At 39.2% G+C, this 12,207-nt stretch overlaps 1 protein-coding gene across 8 annotated transcripts in view; it reads right to left on the bottom strand.

Annotated features, from left to right (window-relative positions):
• SPECC1L (sperm antigen with calponin homology and coiled-coil domains 1 like) overlaps positions 1–12,207 on the bottom strand; it is a 136,066-nt gene that overhangs the window by 77,087 nt on the left and 46,772 nt on the right. For all 8 annotated transcript variants that reach the window (XM_070628189.1, XM_070628193.1, XM_070628188.1 and 5 more), the window contains 3 exons: positions 10,763–10,970; positions 1,445–1,518; positions 146–321 (listed from right to left, as the gene is read on the bottom strand). In XM_070628189.1, coding sequence (XP_070484290.1) covers positions 146–321; positions 1,445–1,518; positions 10,763–10,970 — 458 coding nt within the window. The remainder of the gene's footprint in view (positions 1–145; positions 322–1,444; positions 1,519–10,762; positions 10,971–12,207) is intronic.

The raw sequence follows: 12,207 nt of genomic DNA, 5'->3' as shown, positions 1-12,207 counted from the left end.
AAAATTGAGTAACTTCCATGAGATCCAAACACTAGATCACACCAGTGTCAAACCCCACATTCTTGCCATCATACCACATCACAAAATGGGGATTTAAGTGTTCTCTACTGAAACATAAGTACACAACTGGTTTCTCAAAACATACTTGCGTGACTTTATTTCCTCCAATTCCTTTGTGAGTTTCTCATTTTTTTCTTGAGCCTCATGCAACCGGCGCTTCAGATCACCAATCTCCTCTTGGGCTTCAGATTTAATGTCATTTGCAATGACCACTGCGGTCTGGAGATCAGCTTGAAACTGCCGCCATTCCGCAGATTCCTCCTATATTAAAAGACTAAATTTTTATTTCCAAAAGAGAGCAATAAAGACATTTAAGAACAACAAAATGTGTTTATGGTTAGATTGCTGCACTGCACTGCCCCAAATGATGACTAATTTCTCTTAAATCCCAGAGAATGGCTATTACCTATTTCCAAGAGGTAATGCAATTATTATTAGTGAACTTGTTCTTAATGAGGAAGAGATTTTCTAGCTGACCTGTGTACCAAGGCATCAAGCACTCAAAGAGTGCTCAATAAATATTCATGATGATAACGTCAAGCCTCCCTTCCTCAGGCAAGTTTCAAAGTAAGTCTTACGAAAATAAACACATCGTCCAAAACTTACAGTGCTTTACCTTTGAAAAGCTCAAGACAGTAGATAAATGGTGTGTGAACCATACTGAAAGATTTTACAGTGAAAAACTATAAATATCCTGACATCAAAAACTAAAAGGAACAAAAAAAAAATCAAAAGTAAAGGAAAAGGAAGAGGAAGCCAGAAGAAAAACATTAAACTTAATCTAGGCAGACAAAAACCATACAAAGAGAGGAGCAAAGGAACTGTATGGTCCACTGCTTCCCACAGCCACGGGGATGCAGGTGTGGCTGGGTGTGGAAGCCTCCCCAGGGCGTCAGCAACACCAGGGCCACAGATGCCCACTCCCAGGCCCAGCGCCGGCCAGCCCAAAGCAATGATCTGACACCACGAAGGCAGCATGAGGCACTGAGGCATGACCCAAACTATGAGATTAGCTTCCCCTCACCCTCTGCATCTGAGCAGCACTGCTACTGGCAAGCTGATCAAATCCACAGAAGACAGAAAACTTGTAAGAAAACAGCTTAGTTGGGACACTTTAAGAGCTAAACTTTCTGTCCAAAATATAACACTTGCTTCCTAAGTCCATCTTTCTAAAACTACCACGCATAAAATACATTCTTCTATCCAGAATCTAGCACCAGTCCTAAACTGAAAGGCTGGCATTTGCTTTCTGCCCATAGCCCAGTGGGATATCAACAGCACAACTGCATCTGAAGCTTAACATGAATGACAACACGCTCAAAAAGTACTCAACTTTCAGACAACCGTGCTTTCTAATGAGACAATATGTGAAGATTTATCCTACCCGAAGTCTCCTGTGGAGTGTCTTGATTTCTCTTTCCATGTCATGTTTTTGGTCCTGGAGTTTTTTAACCGTATCTAAAAAGACCACAAAAGTTTAAATATGTATTCTTACAGCTGTGTTCAAAAGTAATAATATAAAGGGAGGAGGTACTTAAATATGACATTTAAAAAAGTCATCTTGCCCAAAGATTTTTTATTTTTAATACAAAACTTTAAAAGAAAAAAGAAATGCTCAATCCACAGGGTTCGCCAATATTACTTTCTAAGGAAAATATCAAGTTTAAATTACAATTTCTGGATTACTTCCTTCCTCAGTGTCTTAACTCTGAAATAAAAAGTTAAGTAAAATCAATTGTTAGAAACACACACACTGTTAGCTCACAACCAATCAAAACAACACTGACTGCTATTAAAACGTGAACTTTAATCAAAAGGGTTATTAATTTGAAGTATTTAGGAAACATAACTTACTTTACACACTGGAATAAATTCCAGAAAAATGGTGAATTAGTAAAATTTTTACAAACAATTATATAATACCCTGGGGAGCTGCCATTTAATTCTTTGGAAAGTCTTTTTACAAAATAAAGGAAACATTTATCAAGTAACTCAATACTCAAATTATTTCTTGCATAATAAGAATTTTCTTCAAACAATTTCACTCACTGTAAATATTTAATGAGCACCACCAACAGGCAAAGTACCATTCTAGATAGAGTTGAGATGCAAAGATGAAGGCACAGCCAAGCCCAGTCCCCTTGGAACCAGAAACATAAAGAGAAGTCACATTCTATTTGGAGGTTCTGCTAGAAAATTCTTGCTTCAGGGGAGATGCCTTAGGAGGGCGCCAGGCTGCCTGACTGCCACTCAGTACATCCATCACAGCTGGTTACTTCGACAGCTCAGGGACCCACCACTTCCTCTTTGGTCAAGCACCAGAAAAGGCACCCAAGTCTGATGACAAACACTGTGACTTTACCTACTGCCTCCCCGCTCCAGGAGAACCCTATCCTTTTCGTGTTCCAACTCTGACTTACACAGCCTTGTAACTGTTGCTCTCAATATTACTCCATTTCTTTACACATGGGTCTCTACCACTAGACTGAAACATTTCAAAGGCAGGAGCCACGTGGTGACTCACAGCCCCAGCACCTGGCACCTGGTAGGCCTGTAAAATGGAATAAATGTATAAATGTAGAAGCTAATGGAAGCAGCAAGAGAAAGCAATGCTACTAAAATCATTACCTAGGATTGTTTTTTAAAGTATTACATTGACGGAACTTAACCATTTATTGTCAGGGACATCCTAACTACAGGCATCGGTGTTTCTGAGTAAAATTCCCTCCTACTCCTTACACTTAGTGGCAGGAACCTAGGCACAGCGAACACCTGCATGCAATGACATGTAATCAAAAAGATCTTCCTTAAGCAAACAAATTATTAGCTTTTAATCAAGACCCTAGAGGATGAGCATGCTGATGTTTTTCCTTAGACTGGTTACTGTCTTCCTCGTCCCAGTTCCATGAGGAACCTGCTCTGCTGAAGCCTCTGTGACGCGATACCTTTAATTCAATGTCGATACATTTGTGTTCTCATATTTTTAAACAGCATGAATTCTCTTTAGTAAAAACATAAAGCCTAGAATATTTATAACAACTATATGTGTAATAATTATTATAAATAAATAATGATATGTTTCCTAAAGCTGGATAAAAAATAAATGAGATAAACTGGGGGGAAAAACTGGACAATTTTGGCAGCCAGTAGTTAAGTTCCTCCCATTTATCACCCCAAAACTACTGAACAAAGTTAGACTCTACGAAATAAAAAGGGTTCAAAATTTACTCATTAATTCAACAAACATCTCAAGTACCCACTTTGTACCAGGCTTTTTTCTAGGTGCTTAAGACATAAGGAAACGGGGGAAAAAAAGATACAGTCCTTATCCTCTTAGAGACAGAAAAGAGGCGGTTTCATATACAAAGGATTAAACTTTAAAAGTCTATCTCTATACAAGCTGCTTCAGACCTCATTTAATCTGGAGACTAAGGGTCAAATGGGCCATCCAATTTGCTTAAGGGCAAAGTGGACACCAAGCTGAGTGAGTGAGTCCCACACCCTGATGGCAATCTCCAGAGGCAAGGAAGACTCTGGAACCAGCATGATGGATTCTCAGGGAAATTTTAAGCCACACGGCCATCTTAGACTAATCATAAAACCCCAAATTTCATCCATTTCTTTTGTTCTTATCCTTTCCTCTTTACCAACCTCTACATCATGGTTACAGAATTCACATAATCACTCTTCTTAAAAGGACATTCTTCTACACCCAGGGCTACAAATTTATTATTGTCACATCTTCTTACTACTCCTTTTAAACAGACGGAAAGCTGGCAGCCAGTGGATATATCTAGGCCGAATAAAGTGCACTGAAAGTGTCTCTGGGAATTTGATTGAAACTTTACAAGTCCTAACTGTTTTTGCACTTCGTACCATAAAGCAGTAAAAATGAGAACAGGCCTTCCTCCTTGGATACGAAGGAGGAAACCTGTGCTTAGGTTGTTTTGAAGATTGCCATCTAGTCCACTTAACGCCACACAGAAGGGCAGGGTCAGTCTTCAACCGGAGCCTCTCAAGGTGGTTTCCTTCTTCTTCAAAGTCTTTCTAGAGGGACGGACACTGCCATCTACTGTCTTCAACTCAAAAGCAACATTAAATTCTATCGAAGAACTATTATCATCTCATATTTAAATTACAAATTATAACAATTTTACAATGTTGTTTTTATTCTAGAAATCAGGTAAAATGCTATTCTTATTGTTATTAGACCAACTTCGCTCTGAACAATTCCCGGCACTGCCCTGCGCATTTAGTAATGGGGTTCGTCATCTCTTCACCACTGAGACCTACCATCCCTGACAAATCAAGCCCAGCTATCCTCCACTCTGGCCCCAGTTATACACCTATCACTCATGTGGATGTTACGAGGCATCTACCATGGGCACAGGATCAACCTACACCCTTGGGGGTGTAAAATAATGAAAGTTCACAAGCAACCTTTCTTGTTCTCCAAATCCAAGAAAACCTTCAGGTTACTGATACCCTAGTGCTCAAACAGACTCTTGCTTCTGGTCAAGCGCCTCCAAGTGACATCAGGTGCAATTTTTAAAAGAAGGAAAGCACAAAAGCAACCAACAAGTTAAAATACCATCCCTCAGGGACAGGGAGAGAAGCAGGCAGTACATTCAGCCACCAGGCCACAGCTTTATCCCCAAACCAGAATTCCTGATGCAGGAAGGGGACACAGACGAGTTTCGAATGAACCATTTACTACTTATATTTTTCTTTTTTTATTTTACTCATTTTTACTTTTTCCCCCAAAAAGTAGATATAATTTTTTTCCCTTGATTCTAAAAGTAATAATATGCTCACGATAAAAAGTCTGGAAAACAGAGACAGGCCCTGTGGCCAAGTGGTTGAGTTCGTGCGCTCCGCTTCGGCAGCGCAGGATTTTGCCAGTTCGGATCCTGGAAGCGGACATGGCACCACTTGCTAGGCCATGCTGAGGTGGGGTCCCACATGCCACAACTGAAAATACACAACTACGTACCGGGGGGCTTTGGGGAGAAAAAGCAGGAAAAAAAAAAAGTCTGGAAAACAGAAAGAGGTAACAAAAATAAGATTACTCATTATTTGTTATTTGGCACATATCCTTCCAGATTTCATATGAGTATATTTTTTTAAGAAAAACAGGATTATGCTATTTATACTGCTTCAAAAGCCTTGCAAAAATGACTCATTTTAGCAACCTCCTATTAACCTATTAAGGAACAGCTAGAATGGTTCAAATTTTTATCAACAAGAGTGTCTTTATACAATTCTTCAGATGTTACTTGAAAATAACTTTCTAGAAGTGGAAGAAATGAGGAAGGACAACTTGAAACTATCGACAGGACACAAGTTAATCCATTAGAAGGCTCTAACTCAAGAAGGTAGATTTTTTTTTTTTTTGAGAAATCACCCAGTTACAGAATTTATTGTGTCTAACACACTGAAATCAGTATTTCTTCAGGAAGATCATTATGCCTGGTTACTACTTCGGTGTAATGTTATATAAATCTTTTACGGTTTTTAACTACAGAAGTAATACATACAACTCACACTCTATTGTCCTAAGACTTGCTTTATTTCACCTATGGCTTATCTCTGTACCTGTGCACAGACCTGCCTCATTTATCCTCGCTGGTGACATGGCAGCCGTAGTAGGGACACACTGTGTACGTGGGTTATTAACTAAATCTCAACTGTTGAAAATATAGGAAGTTTCTAAGTTTGTGTGGTAATCAGCCATTCTGCAATAAGCATCCATATCTATGCATACATTTGCAAACTTGCAAGAATATTTCTGAAGAGCAGATTTCTGGAAGTGGATCGCTAAATCACCGTTGCACTTTGGAAATTTGATCAATACTCCAAAAAGGCTGCAGCAATCCATATTCCTTCCAATAGTGTATGAGAGGACCCTTTTCTCCTTACACATTAGCAATCTTTTTAATTTTTCACATCTGCTAAGTGAAAACTGGCATGTTGTTTTACTGAGTTTCTTTGCTTTTTAAGTGAAGTCAAGCATCTTTGCATCTTTTTCTGACATCTGACATCTATTCAAACACTTGATTGAGCTAATGGATTAGCCTAGTCTTACTGATGCACAGAATCTCTTTATACATTCCATATGTGTTACAAATATTTCTCCCAATGTCATTTATTTATGGTACTTCTGCTGAATTGAAAATTTCAATTACATATAGTCTAATAAGAGATGTTTTTCCTTTATGACTTCCCTGTGTCTGCCTTTAAGGCTTTTCCCACCACAGAATTACACAACCCTCCTCTATTTCCTTCTGCTACTTCTCTAGTCTCAAGCCACCCTTGCTCAGCACTGGTGCTAGTGTTCCACATAAAAGGGCAAGACCTGTGTTAGATGTTAGGCCCTAGCCCCCATCTCAGGAACTAGAGGGCAGGAAAGGTGCTGCACTTAACTGCAAGCATGCACAGAGCATTACCATGCAAATACAAGCAGTTGATAAAATCGTGACTGACGGATACATCTCCGGAGCCAGACCTGAGATCTCGCTGGTCCCCCCATTCTCAACAGCAAGCAACTTTGGTTTGGGGAATGGTGGTGAGATTATTAACTTTACTTCTTTGGGCTCAGTTAGGATGCTTCTTTCTGCTGTTTCTCTTTTAAGCTCCTTTAAGATATTAAGATGTCTAATATGTCCCGGTTGGGCTTTCTTACTTATAAACGACAAGAATGATTAATCCTAGTGACTTCTGCATATTTCTCAACAACTGTGGGAGTCGGTGTTCTACCCTCAGGCCTCTCCCCTCAATATCACAACTGGCTAAAGGCTCTCCTGATGACACACGCCTATAGGAGGCTTCCCTCTAAACATGCAACAGGGGAATGGGCAGCTTCAACCGAGGCAACAGGTGTGTGCGTGTATGCATGCGTGTGCGTGTGTCTGTTTCACTGCTGGGCCAAACTGCCTTTCCCTTTGTGTGGTTTTCTCTTCAAGACGGAGGCCCCCCCCGCACCTTTCCCCACCTTATTTAGAAAAGGGCTCAAGCCCAGGGGCAGCCTGGGGGCAAACACCAGAGCCAGCACTCTAGAGGCGAGAGTGGAAGAAGGCTTCTGAGAATCCTTTACACCACGGCCTGAACCTGCTGCTGGGCCCAGTCCTTACGATCCCTGAGCTGAAGGTTTTAGTCCCTCCATCCCCAAAGTTTTACTGGGAACATCATTACTCAGAGCTTTGGGTGTTCTCCTGGACTGTACGTTTTTCTATCCTATTTCATTCTCCATATCCCTAATTCCATCTGCTTTATACATTCCAGAAATTACTCAAAGTTGTTGATCTACTGACAGGACCCTTTCCCTGTTTTCTATCTTGCTTTAGGTTCACTGTAATTTTTCTATTTCTCCTGCCGTGTCACTAGGACCACGGGAGGGAGAGGAAGTACACGTGTGGCCTCAGGCCACCGTCTTCAACCGGACGTCTTAACAGTATTTACTGAGTCTTTCCATGAGATCTTTCTAGGTCAGATGCTACAGCCCAGCCAGGGCTAAGCAACATGGCACTGAGGCTCTCTGGGAGGCCGTCTGGGACTCCAACCGCACGGTGCACCTTGTGATACTGTCCCACACATCACTGAGGCGCTAGTCATTTTTTTCAATCTTTTGTCTCTCTGATAATGTCTACTGATTGATCTTCAAGTTCACTGGCTCTTCTATATCTCTAATTTGCTATTTAATAATCTGGTAAACTTTTTATATTAGCTGTCACATTTTTCAGTTCTAGAATACCCCCTAAGTTATTTTTTTATTTCTCTGCTGAGATTTGGTATTTCATTCATTATGAGCATAGTTTCCTCTACGTCCTAAGTACAGTTACAATAGCTGTTTTAAAATCCTGTCCACTGATCCCAAAGTCAGGATTACTTTGGGGTAAATGAGGAATGACTCATAATGGGTACAGGTTTTCTTTTTGGGCTGATGAAAATGTTCTAAAATTGCCTATGGTGATGATTGCTAAACCATTCCACAGAAGAAAATATCAATTTCCCAATGGACAGTATCCCCTGTCATCAAGTCCCCTATATAAAGTGCTGACTTAGCATCCAGCCCAATGCTAGAATCCTCTAGGGAAAAAAAACCCAAAAAACTCCTATCAGACTATGGAGATCTAACAACTGAATGCAACGCATGAAATTTGTTTGGATCCTGGTTCCCATAAAAAAACTATAATAGACATTTTGGGGACAGCTGGGAAAATCTGATTATGGGCAATAATTAGATGACACTAAGGAATGATGACTAATTTTACTAGATGTGATAACAATATGGTGGTTATAAGAAGAATGTTTAGCAGTTGCATGCTGAAATATTTAGTTGTCGTCATGAGGTCTACAACTTACTGTCAACTGGTTCAGTTAAACACATACACATAGAAGGTACATACTGCAAAACGTTAACAACTGTCAAATCTAGATAACGGGTGCTATCTATAATAGTCTTGCAGTGTTTCTGTATATTTGAACTTTTCATTTCAAAACATGGGGAGAAGCTACATCGCGAAAAAAATTTTTATTCAGGATTTTCAGCCATTTTATAAACAAAATCGACATAACGTTAACGTAATTTTTATTTTGGCAATGATTTGTAAAACTGCACCCCAGGAATCCTTACCATCTAACAATTTTCTAGCTATTACCCCAATTACCACAAGGTGTCACTCTTTCCACATTAAAATCAAAAGTCTTGCAACAGAAAAGGCTATTATCATCAGTATTAAATGGAAAATGTACTGAACTTCCACGTTAATCTGAAAAACTTCAGAACCTCTTACATTTAGGAAGTAAAATTAGATAAATCCTCTTGGTTCAGAGACAATGAAATACAAACTAGATATAAATGTTAAACTAAAAGTTTTTAAAACTTTAGATGAGAAAATTCATCTCTATGACCATCACCGTCTCCAAGAGATACAGTCCCACAGTCACCTACTTCAGTATTCAGATGCCTCCGAATGTTCCGAATAACCCTGGGGTCAATCTACAGATGCTGGGTCAACTAGCCAGTCAGAACGGCCTTACGACACATTCAGGGCTCCTGCAAATGACCCACTATTTTCTGGAAGCAGTTCAAACCTTCCCATCTCCCCACCTCTGCACCCATAGCACAGGGGATCCGGCTCAATGCCTAGTAATCATCTGCCAAGGAGTAACAAACCGTTAGATCTCAAAGGAGCAGTATCATGAATCCAAAGTTTAAAAAGCTTTCACCAATGCATCCAAAAGGGTTACTCCCATTCTCCTGTCGTCACCTGGATATCATTAAAGTATACTACAACTTAAAATTTGTTAACATTTAAGGAATCTGGATGAAGAATACATAAGAATTTTTTTAATGGATTATTTGGAAATAATTTCAAACTTACAAAAAGGTGCAAAAAATAGTATAAGGAACACTCAATAACCTTTTCTCAGATCTGCCTACTGTTAACAGCTTTCCCATCTGTTTGATCATTTGTTATCTTCTATCCCTATGCCTGTCTGTTTTCCTGCCTCTCTCTCTCCTTAATTTTTTCCTGAACCCTTTAAGGACATACATCATGGTCCTTCACCCCTAAATATTCAGTGTGTGGCTCCTAAGAATAGGGACATTCTCTTATACAAACACAGTACAGTTATCAACTTCATAAACGTATACTGATATGTTTATCGAACCTACCATCCACACTCCAACTTTGTCTACCATCCTCTAGAGCACGTCCGCCTACAGTGCTGGACCTAGTCTACGCACGGCTGTCACATTTAATTGTCATGTCTCCTTAGGCTCTTTTAATCAGGAACTTCTCCATAGCCTTTGTCCTTTATGACTGGCATTGTTGAGGAATAGAGCACCACTCACTCCTGTGTTTTTAGTAAAACATTTCTCATTTTTTGTCTATTTAACGTTTATGATTAATTGAAGTTATGCCTCCGCCAGAATACAGTCTAGCTGACACTGTGTCCAATGTGACCTCTGTCACTTACATGATCACCCGGTCAAAATGTTGCCCAGTGTTTCCACTGTATAATTTCTGGTTGTTTCTTTTTCCTCACTTGCAACATAATAAACAGTCTGTGGGAAGACATTTTAAGATCATGCAAATTCCTGTTCCTCATCAAATATTTTACATAGAAATGCTTTGTACTATTTTTGCAACTTCTTAATGTCTGAAATAATTACAAAATAGTTTTAAAAAATATTTTATTTTATAAAGCAAACAAAGCAACTTAAAATCTGAGTTTCAATTCTACCAGATCATAAAGTCTCCATGGTAGGGAGGAAAATCAGACAAATAAACTAATAAAAACCTGTGCCTTAGGCATAAGATTATGAAGGGTCAAGATTTTTTTTGTTTCAGTATACTTGCAATCACTACAGGTAGATAATAAATGGCTTTTCCTAAGATCTCGAAAATAATAACCGTATTAGCTTTTCACTTAATGATTTTCCATAATTAACCACAGTTTTAAAGTAATGCTTCCACTTAACAGGTCACCTTCAGGACCACAACACTGCAGCCCGAAGACTACCCTCCAGCGTGTGAAGCACAGTGCCACGTGCACATTTCTGCTGGCCACTGTGCACTGCCTTTGAACTACTGCATCAGCCAAAATTACTAATTTTTATTTTGTCACTGAAGGACAACTACTCCCACATGTTCAAATGGATAGGATAAAAAGGAATGAAAAGTTCCCCAGCGCTTACTCTCTAAATCAGAGATAATGAGGTTGTCATGAAGTTTCACGGCTCGATGCTGTTCTACTTCGTCTTCAAGTTCAAAGATGGTTTCTTTCATGTCACTCCTTTCGGTCTCTTTTTCTTCCAGCTCTGACCTTAATTTTTCTAATGTCATATTCAAATCTTCTATTTGTTTCTTGGCTTCTTCTTGGAAGGCTCGGTATTCATCTTCTACCTATATAAAATCGTGCAGATTAAAAAAGTAAGAGTTGTTCTAAGAAATTCTGGAACAGAGGTATACACCGTTTCAAATGGAAGCTAAGTGTGAGCTGCCATGCATGAACTAAAACGATCTGTGTAATAACCATTTAAAAGTATGAAAAAGCACTCTACAATAACAGAGGACTTTACGTATTATGCTAACGCTTAATTTGTTGCCCCATCACTGACTGAAAGTATATTGACATATGATTGAACTTAACTAGATTATTTATGAGGAAATTTTGGAAATTTTCCCCTCTCCAAAGTTTGGACTGAAGGCAAGCATTAGATTAATGATTAACATGCTCTCCCACAAAAACAAAGTCTGATTTGTGACAGTTTTAATTTTTAAAATTAAAAATGGAAACAAAAAAACCTCTCAAATATTGTCACTGCAAAAGTATTAGTTCATAGCACCCCCTAATATATATGCCCCAACAAATAACACATCTCCTAAATTCTATCTCTAAAAGTCATCACTAAAAAAATTAAGATCTAAATTACTCCAATTTTAGGCCAAAGATATACTAATGTTTCTTACTTTAAAAATCACTGCACTAAAATGGGAAATAAAATGTAAGACAGAATAATCAGACAACTCATGCAAATAAACATGACATCAGCAATCACGTGAGGCACAGAGCCCTGGCCAGAGTGCCAGCAACCCTGGGCTGCAGTTCTGACTGAGCCCTCACTATTATGCTGCATGTAAAACAAGGGAGTTGGAACAATGACCTGTAAGGTCTGCGTCAGCAACAAATCATAGGCCTCTAAGAAACAGGAGCCTCCACACTCCAAAACATTTTAACGCAGAACAGAACTCTATTTGAAAACTCCAACCACAACAGGATAAGTAGCAGACACTGCTAATCCCACAGACTGGAAGACAGGCTCTCCATCTTTCTTACACCAAAATGCATTAGACATGAGGATGTAAAATTGCATGACAAGCTCCTTGGGTGTACCCAGAACTAGAGACAAACTCTGTTGTTAGTTGTAACTCTAGCCCTATCCCCTCACAGGCAGGATGACAGTAACAAAATGCAAGTAAGTGAAAGTGACATTATTATAACACTTTTCACATTACGCTAATAAAAGAAAAACATTCTCAAGTTTTAAAAAATATCAGCTTAAGAACAAGCTAATGACCAAAAAGAAAAAGCTAACGACACACCACACAAGTGATGCTGGCTTTCAGTAAGCATGTTGTT

The sequence above is a fragment of the Equus przewalskii genome, chromosome 7 (assembly GCF_037783145.1).
Source record: "Equus przewalskii isolate Varuska chromosome 7, EquPr2, whole genome shotgun sequence".
Classification (NCBI taxonomy): domain Eukaryota; kingdom Metazoa; phylum Chordata; class Mammalia; order Perissodactyla; family Equidae; genus Equus; species Equus przewalskii.
This window is presented reverse-complemented; position numbering and strand designations above follow the sequence as displayed.